General features: G+C 48.3%; 1 protein-coding gene across 2 annotated transcripts in view; it reads right to left on the bottom strand.

Annotated features, from left to right (window-relative positions):
* PRDM15 (PR/SET domain 15) overlaps positions 1-21,973 on the bottom strand; it is a 117,958-nt gene that overhangs the window by 12,427 nt on the left and 83,558 nt on the right. For both annotated transcript variants that reach the window (XM_029578449.1, XM_029578451.1), the window contains exons 16-21: positions 16,930-17,093; positions 16,187-16,266; positions 14,447-14,566; positions 13,429-13,560; positions 10,966-11,049; positions 8,302-8,477 (exon numbers count right to left, since the gene is read on the bottom strand). In XM_029578449.1, the coding sequence (XP_029434309.1) occupies positions 8,302-8,477; positions 10,966-11,049; positions 13,429-13,560; positions 14,447-14,566; positions 16,187-16,266; positions 16,930-17,093 (756 nt within the window). The remainder of the gene's footprint in view (positions 1-8,301; positions 8,478-10,965; positions 11,050-13,428; positions 13,561-14,446; positions 14,567-16,186; positions 16,267-16,929; positions 17,094-21,973) is intronic.

The raw sequence follows: 21,973 nt of genomic DNA, 5'->3' as shown, positions 1-21,973 counted from the left end.
ACGCTCCCTGGATATTTAAAGCCTATGTTGTTTGCTAGCCTTTGAGTTAGCAAGGGGAATCTTACGGATGAGATTCGCTCTCCGTACCCAGCTACTCTGCCTCTCCAATCTTCTATTGGACTCTTAACGCTAACGGGGTACCCGCTCCTCGGGGGCCTCACTTGCTTTTCAGGTTGCTATCAGGAAACCGGTACTCACTCCTCAAGGGCCCATGTTCCCTGACTCGCTGCCTGCTCCTACCTTCTCTTCTGCCTGGAAGGATTCACTAATCTTCAACATCAGTGAGTACTACCATCTTCACCTCAGAGCTGTTCCCTGGAACCAGGTACTCGCTCCTAGAGGACCTGCCTCCATTCCAGCCCTAGTGCCATCTCCTACGTGGAACCGCTGTGTGAGTACATCACCTTCAAGCATCTCAGCTCTCAGGGATCAGGTACTCGCTCCTCGAGGGCCTGCTCTCCCTATCCTGGGGTTCTCCATACTGGAGCTTTGTGCATATTCCACTGTACTCATTATTCTCAGTTCCTTCCACTACAGCATTGCTACCGGAGGAGTCGCTGTTCCAGTGCCTGAGAGATACCAGCCCAGCTGGGCTACTTCTGCTGCTCACCACTGCCACCTCTGGTGGCTTCACCACATTGTCTAATAAAAGATCAATCTCTGTGTTTGTGTGTCCTAAACTGAGCCTGACCTGTGGCCCCTCACAGGACTTCTCCCCGTGGGCGTGGTCAGCTGCCATAATGTCCAAGGGTCCACCCAAACCTCACTAATTATAACAATAATGCTCTGTTATCCATATTAGATAAATTAACACCTATGAAAGAATTTAAAAAGAAACGACTGCATAATGCCCCATGGTTTACCAATGCACTTCAGAAACAGAAATGTGAATTAAGAAGGTTAGAACGTAAATGGCACTGCTATCCAAACGACATCATGAAAGTTAAAAAGGCTTATATATATTCTCGTCTGGCTAAATCATTTAATAACCCTAGAGAACTATATCATTCCATCAGATCATCAAACTGATGCCAAGCTCCCCGCTTATGCCACCTCTTCCTCTCAAGGAAAGAACATAGCTTTGCAACGTTTTTCACTGATAAAATAGATAATGTCAGAAATTCAATTCAAGCACCTGTTAGCTACATCAATGATGGGGTCATCCCAGATAACATTATCTGGGATGAATTCAACAAGATAACTGAACACGAAGTGATACGCATAATTAGCAATATGAACTCTTCATCTTGCCCCCTGAACATTTGCTCAACAACTTTACTAATGCAAATTAAAACAGAAACTGCAAGTTTCATTAGTTTATTAATACTTCCTTTGAACATGGCTCAATTCCAGAACCATTAAAATGAGCATCTGTTATCTAACTTTGAAAAAACTCACTTCTGATCCAACTCTGTTAACTATCATCAAATCTCTTCTCTACCCTATCTCACTAAAATTCTTGAAGCTATGTTAATTCAACTCAATCCATTTATTGAGTCTAATTATGTTTTAGATCAATATCAATTCGGTTTCTGAAAATATCATAGCACTGAACTTCTCCTTTTATCCAGCTTTGACACCATTAGAAAGGGTTTTGAACATGGAACAACATATATTCTTGTATTCTTCAATGTATCTGCAGCATTCGATACAATCGATCATAAAATACTTTTATCAAGACTGGAATCATTAGGTTTGTCATGTCGTGTTTTATCCTGGTTTACATCGAATCTCTCTCATAGATACCAACAAATCAAAGATGGCAATTCCACATCAAGTTGGTATTTAATGAGCTCTGGTGTATCCCAGGGTTACACGCTGTCTGCGGCACTACTCAACATCTATATTACTCCACCTTGCCTTATACTCACTGACCTTGGGGTACATTACAAAATATTTGCTGATGATATTCAGTTTTTCTTTCCTACAAAAACAACTTAGAACCAAACATGAATTTCTTACACAATGTCTCTTCACTATCCAAACCTGGCTTAACAAAACAAGCTTGCACTGAACCTAAACAAAACAGAAATCATGAGATTGTCCAGATTCACAGCTCCAAATGCGCCAAAACAAGGAAAATTGGTTCTTAATTGCTAATTTTCAATCCTGTAATATGACAGATCAGTCCAGACAAATGAGATGGAGCAGAACACATGCGCGGCCTGCATGCAAGTGTCGGAGCGGGGTTGTTTCTGCTAGGCTACTGTTTCTTCTCTGGGCCTAATAGCTCTGAAATCTTGCATGACGGCTGACAGACGTACGCAACAAATCATATAGCGCCACCACATAAGCCATTCCAGCTTCCAAGCGCGCTGACTGTATGGAGCTGCTGGGATGAGTAGAACTCTGCTCTCGAGCCTTCTGCACCCCAGCATAAGCAGGCCCTCTGCATCAGACTGCCACAGATCGCCATCCGGAGACTTAAGGCAGAAACCTCATACATCCTTTTTTAACTGCATCTCCAGTCTACGATCCCGAACATCAGTCAGAGCGGCTGAACCTGGTACCGGAATAGCTGTTTTCTTGGTGACGGCGGAGACTGCTGCATCCACCTTTGGCAGCTTCAGCAGGTCTTAGGTCTCTTCCATCAGTGGGTATATTTATTTATTATTTATTTATTGATTGATTTTATATATCATCATTCGGTCGAGCCATCATAACGGTTTACAAATTTAACAGCGTTAGTTGATACAATTATTTTCAGTACAGCTTTGCCATTGCCCTGCCCACCTTAAGGCCTGCGTCTGGGGAATCCCAGTCTTGATTAACCAACTTTTTAATCTTCTTAGGCAACGGGAAGGCACTAGGAGGACCCCCTCAGTCTCTCCAGGACCGGATTTACTCCTTTTGAGTGACCTTGATACCAAATTCCTCCAAACCTGATAAAAAAAATAAAGCTCTGGAATTTGTTGCCAGAGGATGTGGTTAGTGCAGTTAGTGTAGCTGGATTCAAAAAAGGTTTGGATAAGTTCTTGGAGTAGAAGTCCATTAATAGCTATTAATCAATTATACTTGGGGAATAGCCACTGCTATTAATTGCATCAGTAGCATGGGATCTTCTTAGTGTTTGGGTAATTGCCAAGTTCTTGTGGCCTGGTTTTGGCCTCTGTTGGAAACAGGATGCTGGGCTTGATGGACCCTTGGTCTGACCCAGCATGGCAATTTCTTATGTTCTTAATCAGGGGATGCAGCTCCTCCTTCCCTAAACAGGCAAATGACTCTCGGCCATCTCCCTCTGTCCGGATCAGGGTCATCCTTGTCTGTATCTGGATCCGCATTCGGGTCCGCATCGGGATCCATCCCACTGGGATCACCCCCATGAAGGGGCATGTGCAGGATCCTCATGAGCATCATCTGAGCCGTCCAAGTTCCTTGGATCACCTTTGACTCCTTAACCATGTCCCAGACTCAGATGTCTGAGCAAACCGCCAGAACTTCTCGAGTCCTCCCTGAGTCTCTTGGAAGCACCTCATGCCCCTTCCATGCCAGAAAGGCCTTATGCAGGAGTAGAACAAAATCCGGTGAAAACTCCTCCAGATCCTTGTCGTCCCAATCAGGGCTGCTCCCAACTGACTCTTTTCCCATGCTAAGGTCCCGCACTGCCAATGGTCTCATGGGAGAAAGAGCCAGAGGAGAGTCCCTGGGTGCCCTGGAGCTCGCAGACCTCTGCCTGCAACCCTCAGATGGCATAGTGGTCCCTTCCAGTCCCCTCAGGACCTCTGCTGAGGGCCCCGAAGATTTGGTGGCCCTCTTGTCAGGGGCTGGATCCGCCGAGGCTCCCTCACCCCCCTGCAGCACATCCTGCAGCACAGGGACGCCGCATTCAGCTGTGCGGATCACAACCCGCATGCCTTACAGGCTGCCATGCAAGGCTTCGGCGTCATTAGGTCCAGGGAAGAAACGGCAGCCTAGTGGAAACAACCCCGCTCCGACACTTGCACGCAGGCTGTGCATGTGGTCTGCTTCATCCTTCTTGACTAGACTGATCTGGGTATGAACAGGAATATTAATTTTAGAAACCGATGTATTATAATCTCAGAGTCTATCCGCAATCTTGGTGTCTTTAATGACTCATCATTAGCAATGAATAATCATATCAAAGCCCTGGTACAAACATATCATCTTAGATTACTAGGGTACCTCACACCATTTCTTGACCTCAATGATCTTTGAACTGTTCTGCAAGCCTTGCTATTCTCTGATATCGACTATTGCAATCCTCTTTACATAGGTCTTCCAATATAAGAATATAAGAAAATGCCATACTGGGTCAGACCAAGGGTCCATCAAGCCCAGCATCCTGTTTCCAACAGTGGCCAATCCAGGCCATAAGAACCTGGCAAGTACCAAAAAACTAAGTCTATTCCATGTTACCATTGCTAATGGCAGTGGCTATTCTCTAAGTGAACTTAATAGCAGGCAATGGACTTCTCCTCCAAGAACTTATCCAATCCTTTTTTAAACACAGCTATACTAACTGCACTAACCACATCCTCTGGCAACAAATTCCAGAGTTTAATTGTGTGTTGAGTAAAAAAGAACTTTCTCCGATTAGTTTTAAATGTGCCCCATGCTAACTTCATGGAGTGCCCCCTAGTCTTTCTACTATCCGAAAGAGTAAATAACTGATTCACATCTACGCGTTCTAGACCTCTCATGATTTTAAACATCTCTATCATATCCCCCCTCAGTCATCTCTTCTCCAAGCTGAAAAGACCTAACCTCTTTAGTCTTTCCTCATAGGGGAGTTGTTCCATTCCCCTTATCATTTTGGTAGCCCTTCTCTGTACCTTCTCCATCGCAATTATATCTTTTTTGAGATGCGGCGACCAGAATTGTACACAGTATTCAAGGTGCGGTCTCACCATGGAGCGATACAGAGGCATTATGACATTTTCAGTTTTATTCACCATTCCCTTTCTAATAATTCCCAACATTCTGTTTGCTTTTTTGACTGCCGCAGCACACTGAACCGACGATTTCAATGTGTTATCCACTATGACGCCTAGATCTTTCTTGGGTTGTAGCACCTAATATGGAACCCAACATTGTGTAATTATAGCATGGGTTATTTTTCCCTATATGCATCACCTTGCACTTATCCACATTAAATTTCATCTGCCATTTGGATGTCCAATTTTCCAGTCTCACAAGGTCTTCCTGCAATTTATCACAATCTGCTTGTGATTTAACTATCACCCGTCCTCTCCAAATCATTCAGAATTCTGCAGCATGCCTTTTAACTGGCATCCTAATCCATGACCATATTACCCCCATTCTACAATCCCTCCACTGGCTCCCAATAACTTAATGGGTCCAATATAAATTGATTACCATTATTCCCTTGCTCACCAATAATTTACATTCCCCCTGGACCATTGCAATTATGAAAATCCACACTCCTTCCAGACCACTGCATTCCTCCAATCAGAACTTGTTAGATATCCCCCCCCCCTCGCCAAAAATTGCTCACCTAGATGAAACTAGGGGACTGGCCTTTTCCTTAGCTGGTCCGACCCTTTGGAATTCTATCCCCAAAGAAATTAGAAATCTGAAAGAGCCTAAGTTCTTTAAGAAGGCCCTGAAGAACCATCAATTTAAGAAAGCATTTGAATGTTAATATAGCCAATACTGCCTCCATCTTGATGACACCATGCTATTTTGTTTTTATTGTTACTTATGATTAATGTTGTTTTATTACTGCTCGTTTAATGTGAATAATTATGGATGTTTTGATGAACCCCGCCCTGAACGTTGGAAGGGTGGGTAAAAAATGTTTTAAAATAAAATAAATAAATAAATAAACCAACCAACCAACCGATGGAAGAAAGATCTTCTTCCTGTGCCAGCCATATGAAAAGCATGAAGGAGTCTGCAACTTGAATTTTCACATCGTGGGAACCTGCTCCCCGAGACACCATGCAGAGACCTCTGTAACAAAGTGCCGTATTCTGGGGGTGGAATCAATGCTCTGCTCCAGAAGATATCCCACATTTCTGCCAACACTCAGCTCTATTACAGCAAGCAGAAGCAAATCATTAACTCAGCAGGAAAGATGGGACATCTAAGGAAGGGTCCTACAGAGCATTATGATCTCTGGATAATTCTTACGCTGTGCAGCTATGGGTATACCTGCTGATGAGCAGAGAGTGTGTGTGAAGAATGGAAGGTCTTCCCAGAAGGGGGAATGATAGTGGCTCCTGAATTTACATTAAAAGGTCTGCCATCTTGGGCCTTCCTGCATTAGAGACACTAGATGTGGGGTTAACTTTCTGCTGCCCGGGCATGGATTAATTGGTCACTGCAGTCTTTAAGCACCCTACTGGCAGACAGATTAATCTAGGTTAGAGAGGGCTAATGCTGAGGAATAATTAGAAAAAAAAAATGTGGGGTGGTGCCTATCTGAGCCACCAGCCCCCATTTACTGCAAGGACAATTTGAAAACCCCAAAAGCTAAGAAACGTACGCTTCATTTCTTTTGGTTTGTTCAAAAGAAGATATCACAAACAACAGACCCTGTGTCTTCCCTGCGGATTGACAGCACAGCAAAGATTTTCATTCAACAGCTGGCAGGGGAAGGCTCCCTGAGGAAGCAGGACGGCCACGCATCATGCAGAGAGCAGCACAGGTCTCTGCAGTTAAGAGACTTAGCCCAGGGAGGAAGCAGGAAAGGCCAGGCCCATGCAGAAGGGTTCACCTGGTCTCCAGCAATGAGGAGCCAGGTCCTGGGCAGAAGCAGGAAAACCAGGCATCTTTTGAGTGGTTCTCCAGCAACAAGAAGCCGAGCCCCAGAAGAAGAAGGGAAACTGCGCCCTATGCAGGAAGCCAGCTGAGCGCAGAATGCCTGTGACCACAAGAGACTGGTACGTCTCTTCACCTGGCATATGCCAGCTCAGTAAGAACGACAGTTTGGCTACTGCATTGTTAAACTTAGGGAGGGTGATTCTGCAGCTTTGTGGGTAACCCATGCAGCAGCTATGTGCCTAAGTCTGCTTTGAAAATTACACAAAATAACCCACACAAACTCACCTGCACAGTTATACCTGCTCTTTGCAGGGCATAACTGGTGTGCATTAATTTATGCACATATGTTATTTAAATCCATGCCTTGAGCCAACTTTGCCTCCTCTGGGCTTCCGTTAGGGGAGGTGGAGCCTGAGTGCATTTTTAGGGTTGCCGCTGGAGCCAAGGTCCGGGGGCGCAATATGTATCTTGGAGGTTTGCTGGGAGGAGAGGGAGGGGAAGAGGGGAAGGGGGGGGGGGGGGGGGGTGCAGCATGACATTGCCACTGAATCAGTGCCTGGGACGATGGCCAATGAAATCCGTCCCTGCATAAATAGCTTTTAAAATGACATCCTAAGAGAAAAGAATTTGGCATAAAGTGCTTAAAATCGCAGGAGGCTTGTGGCTTGTGCCTGTGGCTCAGGCCGAGGATCTCCCGTCTGTCAGGGCCAGTCAGGAATGGGTGTGACGTGCTGGTAGTGGATGGAGGAGACCGCTGGGGTAGTAGCCCCTGAAAAAGGCGCTCCTCAGGTTCAAGAGGGTTCCTGAGTGCTGCCCAAGGAGGGACAGGATTGAAAACGGAGGCAGAAAAAGAGGAAAGGTGGTTTCCAACACAGAAAACAAAATAGGAGGCAAAACCTAATCTGACATTAATTCATGCTGATTTAGTCACACCGCTGCCTGCACGGGCATGTCTCCTGCTTCAGGCTAATCGCAAGACACAACCTGCCGCTTCCTCACCTCTCCTCTCATTTTCTGAGCGGCGGCTGTGCGTGCTCACACGTGGTAAATTATTCCTAGCATAAAGGGGAGTGCTGTGCGTGTTTGCATGAATAACCTGCAGTAGTTTGGCACCATCCCCTACTGTTGTACACATGAGGTCTCTCTACAGATCTGCCCACCCTAGATAACTAAAACAGATCCTCCCCCTCCCTCTTCACTAGGTGCCTTCCATAGGCTACTTTCACTGCTGAAAATAAGCAGGAAGAGGAGTGGACCCCAGAGCCCCGGCCTAGCCACTGACCCTTATGGCTGGAGACCAGCTTCTACCATTTCTTACAATGTTGTGCACCAATAAAAGTTTGGATTCTTTCAACTGGTTTGTTTTTATGTCCAGCAAAGAATTACTTTGCAAATTTTCACAGCTGCATGTGTCCTGGAGGAACCGGGACTATGTGCAGGTTGCGATGACTTATCAGGTTAACATAAGAATTATCTAAAGGTGAAGATGGGCGTAAGCCCAGGCCAGGGGACAGTGAGGGTGAAGGACAGACATATACCTACACCAGCCCTCACCTCGGGGTGCTTGCGTCTCATGTGTCTGCTCATGGAGGCCCTGGTGGACACCTTGGTTCCGCAGAGCTGACAGCTCTGAGCTTCCACCTTGTCGTGTGTCAGCTGGACGTGCTTCTGCAGCATGTACTCCGTCACGTACTTCCTATCGCACACACCACACGAGAACTGCTTCCCCACTGCAGAGGGGAGAGGGGAGCAAAGGAGCAACTGTCAGCGCTGCAACATCGGGTCTCCCCTTTGCCCAGGACTGTGTTGTGAGAGGCACCAAAACAGGACAGCAGAGGCGGCTAGCATGAGAGCAAAACAATGGGCTGTGGGATGCCCTAGGTACATATCACAGGCCAGTAACACAAATATATCATCACATGCCTGGGGCAGATACAACAGGCTGGCAACACTGACATGAGCCATTGAGGCAGATAGGGCAGGCCAGTGACGCTGTGACGGGAGTTGCTCAAGGCTGACAGTGCAGTTCATCGTTGGAGCTGTTCAGGGATTAAGCAGTACTGGAAGGAGTTGGGGTGCTGTGATCCTAGATATGGGGCACTGTCCATCCTAGATCCAGTGCTGCTTGAGGTGCCTCTCTGGGTACCTGCACAGAGGTTCATAGTAAGCACGTCTGTCCAGCTACATTTGGCACTTAGCTGGAGAAACACCGGAATTCAAAAATCCCCCTGGTTTGGCCGTCCCTGATATAGCTGGGTAACTTATTAGGCAAAAACGTTATCTGGCTACGTCAGGGGCTGGCCCGAGAGTCTTCCAGGGTGGAGCGCCGTCATCTAAGTTAGCCGGATAGCTTTAGGACAGCCAGAGCAGTCCTAAAGTTGGAAAGGTAAACTTATCCAGCTAACTTTAAGATCGAGGCAGGCCCACACCATTGAATATCCTGGCTTCGCTGATCTGGCTAACGCTTGCAGTTGGCCAGCAGCTGAATAGGGACCTCGAGTATTTTTGAGAGAATAGGGAGGGGGTTTCTGTAGTCTGTATATTCACTGCTTAAACCATAAACCATTAATTCCTAAAATGTTTCAACCAAAGGGCTGGGGTTAAGAGAATTCCTGACGATTCTGAACTCCTAGTTTTCCTCTTCGCCCCAGTGATTCATGCCCTCCCCCCTTGCTGGTTGAGATCTGGAAGTAAAACTTCTAAGACTGAACCCTTAAAGGGCTCTGTGCCATGTGCAAACATGTGATCGCTTCCCCTGCCGTGGGCAATTACTCCTCCCTGGATGCACAGGGGACCTGAATGCATCACTTTCAGTACCCACTCCCAGTCAAGCCACGGGGCTGGAACAGATCACCTCCAGTTCCCCCCAGTCAACCCATGGGGCCGGAATAAATCATCTCCAGTCTTCCCATATTCAACCCATGGGGCCGGAACCAATCACCTCTTCTCCTATTCAACCCATGAAGATAGAAAGCAATACCTCTTCCCCTATTCAACTCTTGAAGCTGGAACACAGCACCTCCAATCTTCCCCTTTTCAACCCATGGGGCTGGAACACATCACCTCTAATCTTCCCCCCATTCAACCTACGGGGCTGGAATACATTATTTCCAGTCCCTGCCCACCGGGCCAGAATATATCACATCCAGTTTCCTCAACCTGTGGGCCCAAGTGAATCACCTTCAGCTCCTCCAAATCATGGGGCCTAGGTGCATCACCTCCAGTCTCCAATCCACATGCATCATCTCTCTGAAGTACCTCCACCCTGCTGGCTCTCCTGAACAGCAGCACTGTGGCCAAGTTGCAGCTATAGCCAAGCAGCCAGTCTTCCAAACATGTCAATCTCCTCTGGCTTGTCTATGAGATGCAAGTTTGCAGTGATTATCCCAGATAGACAGCATACCGCTCCAGGCACTGGCAGCTTTCTGAAGTGCTGCTCATGTTCTCTCCATGTGTCTCAGGGGTTGATGTGGTCCTCTCTGCAGTGGGCACTGCAGGATCATCGTTGTGTGCCCAGTTAAAGGGGTGCCATCATCTTTCTGCCTGTGCAGTCTTACTGTGCCCATTTCAACCAGCGGTTTATAGTACAATGATTTTATAGGGGTGCCCTGCTTGCTCCATTTTCTTTTGTCTAATGGGCTGGTTCAGTCTTGGTTTTCCCCCCAAGTAGTTTGGATTTCCCTAGGAAAAGCAGGACTGGATCAGCTTATCTGTAGAAGAAAATAAATGGTAACCCCACCCAACAAGCCCCAGCTGCATTTTCTGATCAGTGCCATTTTCTGGTGCGCTCTTCTGAAGTCTGCAGCCTGCCCAACCTGCAAGCTCACGTGGAGGAAGAGAGACTGGGGGACTCCCACCTATTTCCTGACAGCTCTAGAATGAAATACCTCTACTGAAAGAACCAAAAGCAATGGCTTGTGGGAGGGTGGCAGGGAGGGTAATGCTTCAGTGCTCTAGAAAGTTCTAGTGTGGCCCTTCAGACATAGATTAAGTGCTTGCTGCCCTTGTTCTGAAACGTTCTGCTGTGGTGGTTCGGGCATTCACCCGCGCAAATCACCTTCTAGGCTTTCAATAGTTCCAGGATATCCTAGTGTCACATTTCGGCAAGGAGTCAAGTTTGTCTCTCTCTCTCTCTCTCTGTTCTGGTGCCCTTGGGTGGGAATCAGTGTGTGTGTGTCTCTCCCTGTTCTACTGCAGGGTTTCGGAGTAAACAGTTACCTGTGTGAATCAGCTTATGGGTCTCCATGGTATTTTTCTCACTAAAAGTCTTCCCACACAGCTCACACATGTAATCCTTGATCCCTGCATAAGAAGGAGGGAAAAAAGTTTACAGTGGCAGTGGGTTATCTAGCATGACATCCCTCTCCTACAGGGCCTGGCACCTGAGCACCTTTAAGTCACAGCCTAAGATTTCTCCTCTCCTGCCCTAGCTGTGACTTTCTCCTATCTACGCCCAAGTGGAAGGAGGCGGTGCTGGCTGGAGCTTTCCGGCCTGCCTGTACCCTGTGAGTGCTGCAGGAATCCCACAAGCTATCTGCCTCAGGCCGGCCCCAGAGTTTTACACAGTATTGAAGTAATGATCTGATGAATAGGCCATTCACTGCCAGGAAATGCTCCGTGTAAACCCAACTTTTGTTACACTTATACCTTCTGGAAAACGAGGCCACGCAACCATTTGTTTGCAGGTTGTGTTAAGGATAAGCAGACATTTCACACATCCTGAACACTCAAAATGATGAAAAGGAATTTATAGAAGTGGGATTGACGTGCGCAAGGTATCTCTCACTGTGTCATGAGTGTTGCCCCCACTTGTCTGCGTTTCTGGGAGAGAGGACCGTGAGGTAAAGCAGTTGCACTGGAAGCAGCGAACAGTCAGGGGGGCAACTTTCAAACCGTGCACAGAAGTAAAATGGCTGCGGGTGCTTTCACACCGCAGACAACACCCCCCCATGTCAGTTTTCAATGGGAAAAAAATTAATTCCCTTTGAAAACGGAGATGGAAAGAACTATGAGCAGAGGCCATGCTATTTGTGTGAGGACTTTTCCTGGGGGACAATATATGCCGGGACTTTTGAAAGCACACGTGCCAGTGTTAGCTCTTCCCGGGAACGCCCCTCCTCTCTGTGCATAAAGTTACGTGCGCGGCGGCACTGCGTGTGCAACTTTATGCACAGATAGGAGAGGCGGTTTTCAAAGGCCCCGTGCGTAAAACCTTTCTTGTTCCCCATAGAAATGGCTTTGAAAATTGCCCTCGAAGAGGAATATCAGCCAGAGCAGGCGAACGTGTGAGGAAGAACCTACAAATTTCACACACACTGCAGAACCAAAATGATCAGACATTTTTATTTCAGGGAACACAGGGGCTCACCTTGCCAGGTAAAGAACTTTGTTACAATGCAGAAACAAAAAGCTTTAATCTTATATGATTAGATCAGCTAAAAAAAAAAAAAAAAAAAAAATCAAAAACCCCACTGCCCAATGTTACACAAAATAAGATTTAAAAGCCCCCTTCGCGGGGGGGGGGGGGTAGGGCATCTGCCGGATCTCTGGTGGCTGCAGCTTCCCTGAGCTGCAGTCTGTGCTGTGTGCATCACCTGCCCACCATGTCTTGCCTTCTTACAATCCTTTTGGATGTGATTTCTCTGGGCTCGACTGTCACACAAACATTGGGCCTGATTTTCAAAAGCATTTACGCACTTAAAACTGGGTTTTATCCGTGTAAGTGGGCTTTGGAAAATTGCTACAATACAGGCCATTGAATTGTCCATAGCATTTACCTGGGAAAGTGCACTTGTCACGGGTAAGCGGCTTTTGAAAATTGCTACAATAGTAGTTACATTTACATGTGTAAATCCTTTTGAAAATGACCCCCATTATTCTTATATCGCTGGAAAAAGTACAAAGCTCAGCTTCCCAGAGAGATAGGTTGTAAGACAAATATTTCCTGAACCATGGAAGGATTTGTGGTGACTAATGGCCAGTGCTGCACACTGCCATACAGAGATCTGGCTTTGATTTTTGCTCCCCGGGCTTTCCAGGGCTGGGAAAGCAGTAAAGGTAGCACTCGCAGCCCTGGGGATGGAGGAGAGGGGGGAAGGAAGTCCCAGCCATTGCATAATGGCAACACTTACTGGCCAGATTCAGGATCCATGTTAGATGGGGGTCTCCCGATCAAGGACTACCACTGTGATGGCTGGGCTTGACACGGCAGGGGGAAGCAGTGGTGGAGACTATTAAAAGCCCTGGATGACTGAATATGATTGAGCTGGAAGCCCTTGAAGGGAAAAATCTTATTGGTGTGGTATGACTATATCCTAATATGAAAGTCTGGAGCGTTAGGCATTCTGATTGACAGGTGCTTTGACCAATAGGAATTTCTCATTCCTTGGCGTATGGATATGAGGATTGGCAATGAGTCAAAACTAGATCCCAACTATGTTGCTGCAAAAATGTATCCATATGACAAAAAAAAAAAAAACCCTGCTCTCAGCCAATCAGAAAGCTCACTAAGGCCTGCCCATTTTAGAACGGTCACATGATGCCATCTGACAAATCACAATGCTGGATTTTCCACAGGCACTTCACAACATTCGATCTTGATAGTGCATCCAGGAAATTGGGCTGAGACTTCGGTCCCCTCCCCAGACGCCACGGGGGCAGTGTTCCCCTGCCCGCTCTCACCCGTGTGCCTTTTGTAGTGCTTCAGCATGTTGACCTTCTGAGCGAACCTGCGATGGCACTCCTTGCACTCGTATTCCTTGATGCCCTTGTGCAGCTTCATGTGGTGGCGCAGTGCGTGCTTCGTCTTCATTCCTGCATGGGGGAAAGAGAGGGGGGGATGCAAGCAGAGAACTTTAGGCCATGTGGCGTCTCAACCCCTGCCTCCCCTGCAGCACAGCAACACAGGCTGCACGTGTCAGAGCTCCAGGGAATGACTGGGGGAAAGGCCCAATGGGCATAGCAGAATGGGGTGCTGGAGTGCTTTCACAATGCAAAAAGGGAGCACTAGAGGCCAGGCAGAAAGGCCTGAGTTCCATTCCTGGCTCTGGCTCCTGCTCGCCCGTGGACTGGGGGTGCTGCTGCAGCTCTTGCAGTCCCTGGAAGGGTGGCGGGAGAGCAAGGTGTTGCATCTATGCTGATTCCTGGTGGTCAGTTAGACACCAGCACTAGAAGGCCGCTGGGGCCTGCTATCTCACACAGGAGATAGGACTGCTGTCCTCACACAGGAGAGGACAGCAGTCGTCCTATGCATTTAACACAGCACCTACCATCCAAACAAGATCCCAAAGTGCTTTATAGTTTAATACTCTGAAGACAAACATGCGCCGACTCTAAGAGCGGACAGTGCAGGAAATAATCCTGACACCCAGACTACATGAAATCTTCAGGAGAGGAAAAAGAAAAAGGAAAATGGAGACATGGGGAAAAGAGTTAACTTGCCTACGGCTACAGAGTCAGCAGGTGAAGGGATTTACACCAAAAGCCACTATGCATATCTCCTCCCTGCATACAGGAGAACACTGCATGGCCATGATCACTACTGTACAGGAAGCACTACAGAGGGAAGCGATACACGAGGACTTCCTGATGAAAGATGGATGAGGCAGGGACTAGAAAAGCCCTACATGCCGCATTGCTTTAGCACAGACCCTTTGCTCATACTAATCCAAGCCACGAGGAACCAGCCTGGCTCACATACCTTTCCCGCACTCCGCGCACAGGTACTCCCGGATATTGTCGTGCACTCTCATGTGCTCCTTCAGCATGTCCTTCCTGGCAAACGATTTGCTGCACTGGTTGCACGTGTGACTCTTCACACCTGAAAGATTCGGACAGGTAAGAGAGGAAAGCGTGTAGGAGGAAACACTCCCCCTTCCCTCCCCAAAAGTGTCATACTCTGCAACTTCAAGAGCAGAACTGCTGGCACGAAATGCCACCTTTTGCCATGGGAAACTCTGTGCATAGGACCTGCAGTGCCCACTAGAGGAGATCGGCAGCCAGTGCAGGCACAGTGAGCTTTCTAGAAGACAATCCTGTGGTGATGTAGTTCGTGCCCCCTGGGGCCAGCTGATAACGTTCTCACAGGGATTTGGAGATACCGAGACTGCATAACATTGCGCTGTCATTCCCTCATACTCTCCACAGGAAGAAATACGAGAACGGCTACGGCACCATAGAAAGATTATAGTATAATAATGTGGAGTACGTTACGCTAAAATCATTATGAAAGCAGCACTGGAGATAGGTCAGTGAGAACTTTTTAAAATAATCACATTTCAATACACTTAAGCCCTCTCCCATCGCCATTGAGAATGCACTGGCCCAGCTGTCTCAATGGCTTTTAAGCTTCAAGGAGGGATCTGATGTGATAATGTCACAGCAGGGAGACATCACTGGTCTTGATGACCTTGATTGCTCTGTCATGGGCACCTGGAAGAGCCAGAGGTGAGGAGGGATATGGGGTCAGAGGGGGAGATGAAGGGCTGAATGACAAAGTAGGAAAGATAGATGGGTAAGAGATGGAGATGTGGAGAAGAAAGGGCTAATAATATGGAAGGAACGATGGAAAGGAGAGGAAGAAAAAAAATGCTGAATGAGAAAAGAAATGAGAATGAAGGGGTGAGAAACCGCATTATGATCCCGCTTCACTGAATTACTCTTCCAGATTAACATTTTCCAGGAGAGATTTCCAGTTTTGTCTCAAACCCGCAGCGGGTCCCAGAAATGACGATCTGTCCTATAGGGCTGCATGTACTGTACAGAAAGAGGCACTCAGCATGGCCCTGTGAGCAGGAGGGTCACACATAACATCCACCACATTGGACATAAGGTCAGCTGATAAGGGCATAGCTTGTTCCACTGATTTGGAACCTCATAGAGAAACAGCGATTTCAGGCCATAGCTGAGTTAAAAGCTTTTGGCAGTTGAATCAACAGCTAATTGCCCTCTTGTGATCTCAAGGAGTGAGGTGTAATGCATGGGATCAACCACTCAGCCAGATAGGTGGGGGCCCATATTATGCTGAGCAGCCAGTAACCAGTGAGGGTGGTCAGAATGGGCGAACTGTGCCTGGACAAGCAGTCTAGTGGCAGGGTTTTGAAATAGCCGTAAACGTCTTGTACGTTTTGCTACATGAACCAATCAAATGGCAGCCTAGCAGACAATCACTGACTCTGGCGACCACAAGCTGTTTTGGGAATGCAGGGGGAACAACTCAGCATGTCCAGAGAAAAAGAGAGGGCTTCCTTTTCAGAGTTAAAGCTTGCAGAACTGACCAAGCTGAACCTCTCTGCAGTCACCTGTGCTTGTGTAAGAGCTTCATTTTTCTTAATTTCAAACAGCCCAACTATCTCCCTCCTCCACTGGAAAACCAGTGTATTCATCTCCCCCCCCCCCCCCGTGTCCACGTGGATGAGGGATGTGCATTTTAAACCATTACCTGAATGTATAAGTTTATGGCGCTCTAGATTCCCAATGCTGTTGAAAATCCTTCCGCAGTTTTCACAGGGATGAATGTACCTAAAACAGAGCAGAAAACTGACAGAGGGATTCAACTCTCTTCCTCCTTGCCATCCACACCTAATTTCTTTAGCCCTCTCAATCAGCAGGGTCATTCTTTCATAGAATATTTCGGGGGGGGGGGGGGTGTTTATCAGGATATAAAAAAAAGGTGGGGGGCAGAGATCATCAAAATAAAAATTAAGCAAAGTCCACTTGCACTGTAACGCCCCCATCAGAGACACAAACACTGCACTACAAAAAAATGACCATTTATTCATGGGACGAATTCCTGAGCCATGAATATGGCCAAATATCTGAAGGCACGTTTTCTGTCCTGCAGGTGACTATTTGCTTAAATTTTCTGCTTACAGAAGTCTGCATAACATAAGCAGTATGAACCTCTAGCTCAGAACCGCAATCTGGGTGATTGGTTCCTGCTGCTTTTTTCAAGGCCAGAAATATTAATTCACTTGCAGGCAGGGGAACAATCCCCATACTTAGCCACGCACCCCTCCTACTGTTGTCGTATTCTTACCCTGAGCTTTTTCTAAGAGAAAAGTTGGAAGTAGGATACCACAGTGTGGGACGCTGCCGCCCAGTAGGTGGACCTTGGAAATCCTGCAGGGCAGGACTGCAGCAGGAGACAGCGCAGTGCGGAATGCTAGAACGCGACTCACTCACTTCTGCACCTCCGGGTCCGGTAGGTTCTCCCGGTGGATGACCATGTGAGCATGGTACGTGGCCTTCAGCGCGAAGCGGCGGTTACAGATGCTGCAGCCGTAGCCACTCTCCTTGTGAATCTCCATGATGTGCTTCAGGTAATCCTTCCCTCTAGCAAAGGACAGCTGAAAAAAAGACAACAGTAAATGCACGTACGGTGAGAGCAGTCTTCTTGAGCTTAGCAAGAATCACAGTGCCACCAGCAGAAAAAGAAAAATGACAGTGGAGCAAAGCTGGTGTTGGGCCTGGCCGCTCTGGAACCGGGGAGCCTCTGGCATCTGGCCCCACTCCGTTTCCCAGATTCTTCCAGCAAGTTCACCTTTCTGCTAGCACCGCCCTGCTCACAGCTCATTGGTCCAGGAGGCACCAGTCCTGACTAACTGCACTATTTAAACCCCTCTGTAGCACCAGCTGCCTGATGGTACAACAAACCATCTGGACTTTTTTTGTCTTGTTAATTTCTTTCCAGCCTGGTCCTGCTCACCTGGACTTGTGTCTGTTCCTGCCTCCCAGTTCCTCACTTGTACCTGCTTCTTCCACACCTCAGACTGACTCCCTGTCATAGAGATGTTTATATTTCTGGAAATTTTAAGCGAAGGGAAGAAAACAAATTTTTTTTCTTGTTATTTCGTTTTTTTGGGGGAAAAAAAATGAAAATTTGGGGAAAAACTGAAATATACATAGTTTTGTGTAATATTAAAAAAAACTTACTTTATTGTTCTCACGAGACTAAGGGGGTAATTAATTGCAAACTGCTTGCATTGATGCAAAGCCCGGCAATGCTGCCCCTCTATCTGGGTAATGGGTTGCAGGCTGTGGATCAATGCCCATACTCTCAGCTGTGTGGAGGGAGGGCAATCTCCAGGCAGTCCCTCTGACCTGGGTAAACTGGAAATCAGCACCCAGGTAAATACCTCCCATGCACTAGGTACAGCTCAGTTAGCACATAAGATTTTTCTTTTTGTAACAGAAACGTGTTACGTAGAGTGGAGGAGTAGCCTATTAGTTAGAGAAGTGGGCGATGATTCAGGGAGACCAAGGTTCAAATTCCATTACTGCTCCGTGTCACCTTGGATAAGTCACTTTACCCTCTGTTGCCTCAGGTACAGACTAAAAGGTGATTTGTAAAAGCCCGACCCGTGCATCATTTAGGGGATGTGCACGCAAGTCAGTCTGGTGCGCACCCCCCCCCCCCCCCCCCGAATTTTAAAAGCTGCCGAGATGCACGCATATCTCTGGCAGCGCGCACATCTCCCATGAATTGAAAAAGGGGAGGAGTCTGGTTGAGGCATGGGTCTTCAGGGTAGGGCCAAGAGATGTGTGTGCAAATAGCGCCCAGGTCAAGTGCGCGTAAGTTTACTTCTGTTATGAAAAAGGTGTAAGTTTAAAAAAAAAAATTATCCATCCATGAGGGGTTTTAAGGGTCTGGGGTACCTGAGAGGGAGTGTAGGCTATTAAACTAGAGGGGTTTGGAGGATCTAGTTCTTAACTGGGTGAACTGGTGAAACCGGCAATGGCATGGGCACATGCCCCTTTTAAAATCCTCTGATTTCTGAAATTTGCGTGCCTATTTAAAATTGGACGTGCTCAGGCTTATAACATGCGCGCATATTATAAAATGTCTGTGTCCCTGGGCACGCATGCTGGTGCACGTGAGCAGGTTTGAAAGTTACCGTCCCTGACTGTAAGCCCTCTGGGGATAAGGAAATACCTATCATACCTGAAGTACCAAAAAATGGAATATAAATGGAATAAATAATAAAACTAAGGCATTTCTATTTTTGAAGGTGCAATTTCCAAAAGGACTTGCTCGCATAAACCCAATTTCATACGAACAAATGGTCTTTGCAAAGTGGTTTTTATAAAGAGGCCATTCTGGTTTTCTAGAGAAGGAGCAGAAAAGGTAAGGAAAAAAAAGTTTAGTGTTCATAAACTACAAGAAAGAGGAAGAGAAGCGATAATATCTAGCAAAGGTAACAGAAGCTGGGAAAGTAGTCAGGAATGCAAAGAAGCAAATGGAAAAAAAATTGCAAACACTGGAATAGAGGGATAAAGGAAAATTAGTTTCTTACCTGATAATTTTCGTTCCTGTAGTACCAAGGATCAGTCCAGACACCTGGGTTGTGACTCCGCACCAGCAGATGGAGACAGAGCAAAACTTGTCGGGCATCCCTACATATAGTAAGGTGCCACCCACAGCTCGTCAGTCTTACATAATGTCAAAGCACAACATTGAACGTCAACTAACTAACTAGATGGCCCGAAACCCCAGGCCAAATACACAGAACCCCCGGCTGGATCAGAACTACCAGAACCAGAGGCCTCAACAACTTACACGAAAACAAACAGAGTGCCAACCGAGCGGACTCTCTTCTGCAGAACTCCCAACCAAACAGACTATACGGGCGGGATCCTGGACTGATCCTTGGTACTACAGGAACGAAAATTATCAGGTAAGAAACTAATTTTCCTTTCCCTGTACGTATCAGGATCAGTCCAGACACCTGGGATGTACCAGAGCTGAATTACCGAGGGTGGGCACTAGAGAGTCCCGCTCGCAGAACTCTCTCTCCGAAACCCCCTGAATCCAGGCCCCGAACATCCACACGGTAGTGTCTAGCAAACGTATGCAGTGACTTCCAAGTCGCTGCTTTGCAAATCTCTTGTGGCGACACGTGGGAAGATTCTGCCCACGATGCAGCTTGTGCTCACGTCGAGGGAGCCCGAAGACCCGCAGGAACAGACTTCCCCTTCAGAATGTACGCTGAAGCAATGGCCTCCTTGAGCCAGCGCGCAATCGTGGTACGGGAAGCTGCCCCACCACGTTTTGGCCCCGAGCACAAAACGAAAAGATGATCCGAAACCCGAAAGGCATTCGTGACTTCCAGATAACGGAGCAGCACTCTGCGGACATCTAGCTTCTTCAACAGTCTAGCATCAGGATCAGACCGCTCCCCTTCCGGAAAAGCGGGCAGCTCAACCGTCTGGTTCAAATGAAAAGCTGAAACCACCTTAGGAAGGAAGGAGGGAACCGTCCTTAACGAGACGCCTGCCGCAGAAAAGCGCAAGAAAGGCTCCCTACAAGACAATGCCTGCAGTTCGGAAACACGCCGTGCCGACGCAATTGCCACAAGAAACACCGTCTTGAGAGTAAGGTCCTTAAGCGTCGCCCGTCTCAGAGGCTCAAAAGGGGACGAACACAGAGCGGAAAGAACCCAATTCAGATTCCAAGAAGGACATGGCGAACGCAAAGGCGGCCGCAAATGTTTGGCTCCCCGAAGAAAACGCGCCACATCCGGGTGCTGCGCCAAGGACCTTCCGCTCACCTTACCTCTGAGGCACCCAAGCGCCGCCACCTGGACCTTAAGAGTACTGCAAGACAGCCCCTTTGTAAGTCCAGACTGAAGAAACGCAAGAACATCCGGTACGGAGGGCCGCACAGGATCCAACTCCCGAGCTCTACACCAGTCCTCAAACACTGTCCACACCCTAACGTAGGCAAAGGACGTAGACCGCTTTCTAGAACTCAGCAATGTGGCTACCACCGCATCCGAATATCCTTTATCCTTCAAGCGTTTCCTCTCAAAAGCCAGGCCGCGAGACAGAAGTGATCCACGTCCTCCAAACAGACGGGCCCTTGCCGCAGGAGCGCCGCTTCCCCGCGGAACCGGAGAGGAGGTTCCCGCGCCAACTGGAGGAGGTCCGCGAACCACGGACGCCGTGGCCATTCGGGCGCTATCAAGACCACCTCTGCGGGATGCATCTCTATGCGCCGAAGAATCTTGCCTATCAGAGGCCAAGGAGGAAACACATACAGCAGAACGTTTGTGGGCCAGGGGAGGACCAGAGCATCCACCCCTTCGGCCCCCCATTCTCTTCTTCGACTGAAGAACCGCGGGGCTTTGGCGTTCTGAGCGGTGGCCATCAGATCCATGTGTGGCGTTCCCCACCGCTCGCAGAGGAGGTGGTAAGCTCCCTCCGACAGCTCCCATTCCCCGGGATCCAAGCGATGTCGGCTGAGAAAATCCGCTTGGACATTGTCTACGCCGGTGATGTGGGAAGCCGCGATGCTGCTTAGATGTCTTTCCGCCCAGTGCATCAGTTGCCGCGTCTGCTCCGCGACAGCCCGGCTCCTCGTTCCTCCCTGGCGATTGATGTACGCCACTGTGGTCGCATTGTCCGACAACACTCGGACCGCTTTCCCTCGAACCAAAGGGAGAAAGGACTGCAGCGCCAACAAGACCGCCCTGGTCTCCAAGCAATTGATTGACCACTGTGACTGAGCCTTGGACCACTGTCCCTGCACCGAGCGGCCCATGCACACCGCCCCCCAGCCGGATAAGCTGGCATCCGTAGTGACTACTGTCCAGGTGGGCATGAGCAGAGACACTCCGCGGGTCAGATTGCTTGAGCTGAGCCACCATTGTAGACTGGACCTCGCAGGATCCGTGAGTGGAAGTGGCATGTGAAAATCCCCCGACACTGGTCGCCAGCGGGAGAGCAATGCGGATTGCAATGGCCGTAGATGAGCAAACGCCCAGGGAACCAGGGACAACGTCGACGCCATTGATCCCAACACCATGAGATGATCGCAGACCAATGGGCACCGCAGGGACATCAACCTGCGTACCTGGCTCTGAAGCTTGCACACCCGCTCCTGGGACAAAAACACTCTGCCCTGCTTCGTGTCGAATAGAGCTCCCAGGTAATGCAGCGTCTGGGTGGGGACGAGGCGACTCTTGGCGAGATTGACCACCCAGCCGAGAGAACGCAAGAGTTGCAGGACTCTTTCGACCGCCTGTCGGCATCGACTCTCCGTTTTGGCCCGGATGAGCCAGTCGTCCAAGTAGGGATGCACCAGGAACCCCTCCTTGCGAAGCTTGGCTGCCACCACCACCATTACCTTTGTAAACGTCCGCGGAGCGGTGGCGAGGCCGAAGGGGAGAGCTTTGAACTGAAAATGCCGGCCCAGGATACAGAAGCGTAGAAACCGCTGATGGTCTGG

This window comes from Rhinatrema bivittatum, chromosome 15 (assembly GCF_901001135.1).
Source record: "Rhinatrema bivittatum chromosome 15, aRhiBiv1.1, whole genome shotgun sequence".
Taxonomy (NCBI): domain Eukaryota; kingdom Metazoa; phylum Chordata; class Amphibia; order Gymnophiona; family Rhinatrematidae; genus Rhinatrema; species Rhinatrema bivittatum.
The sequence above is the reverse complement of the archived record's forward strand: the minus strand, read 5'-3'. Positions and strand labels throughout refer to the sequence as shown.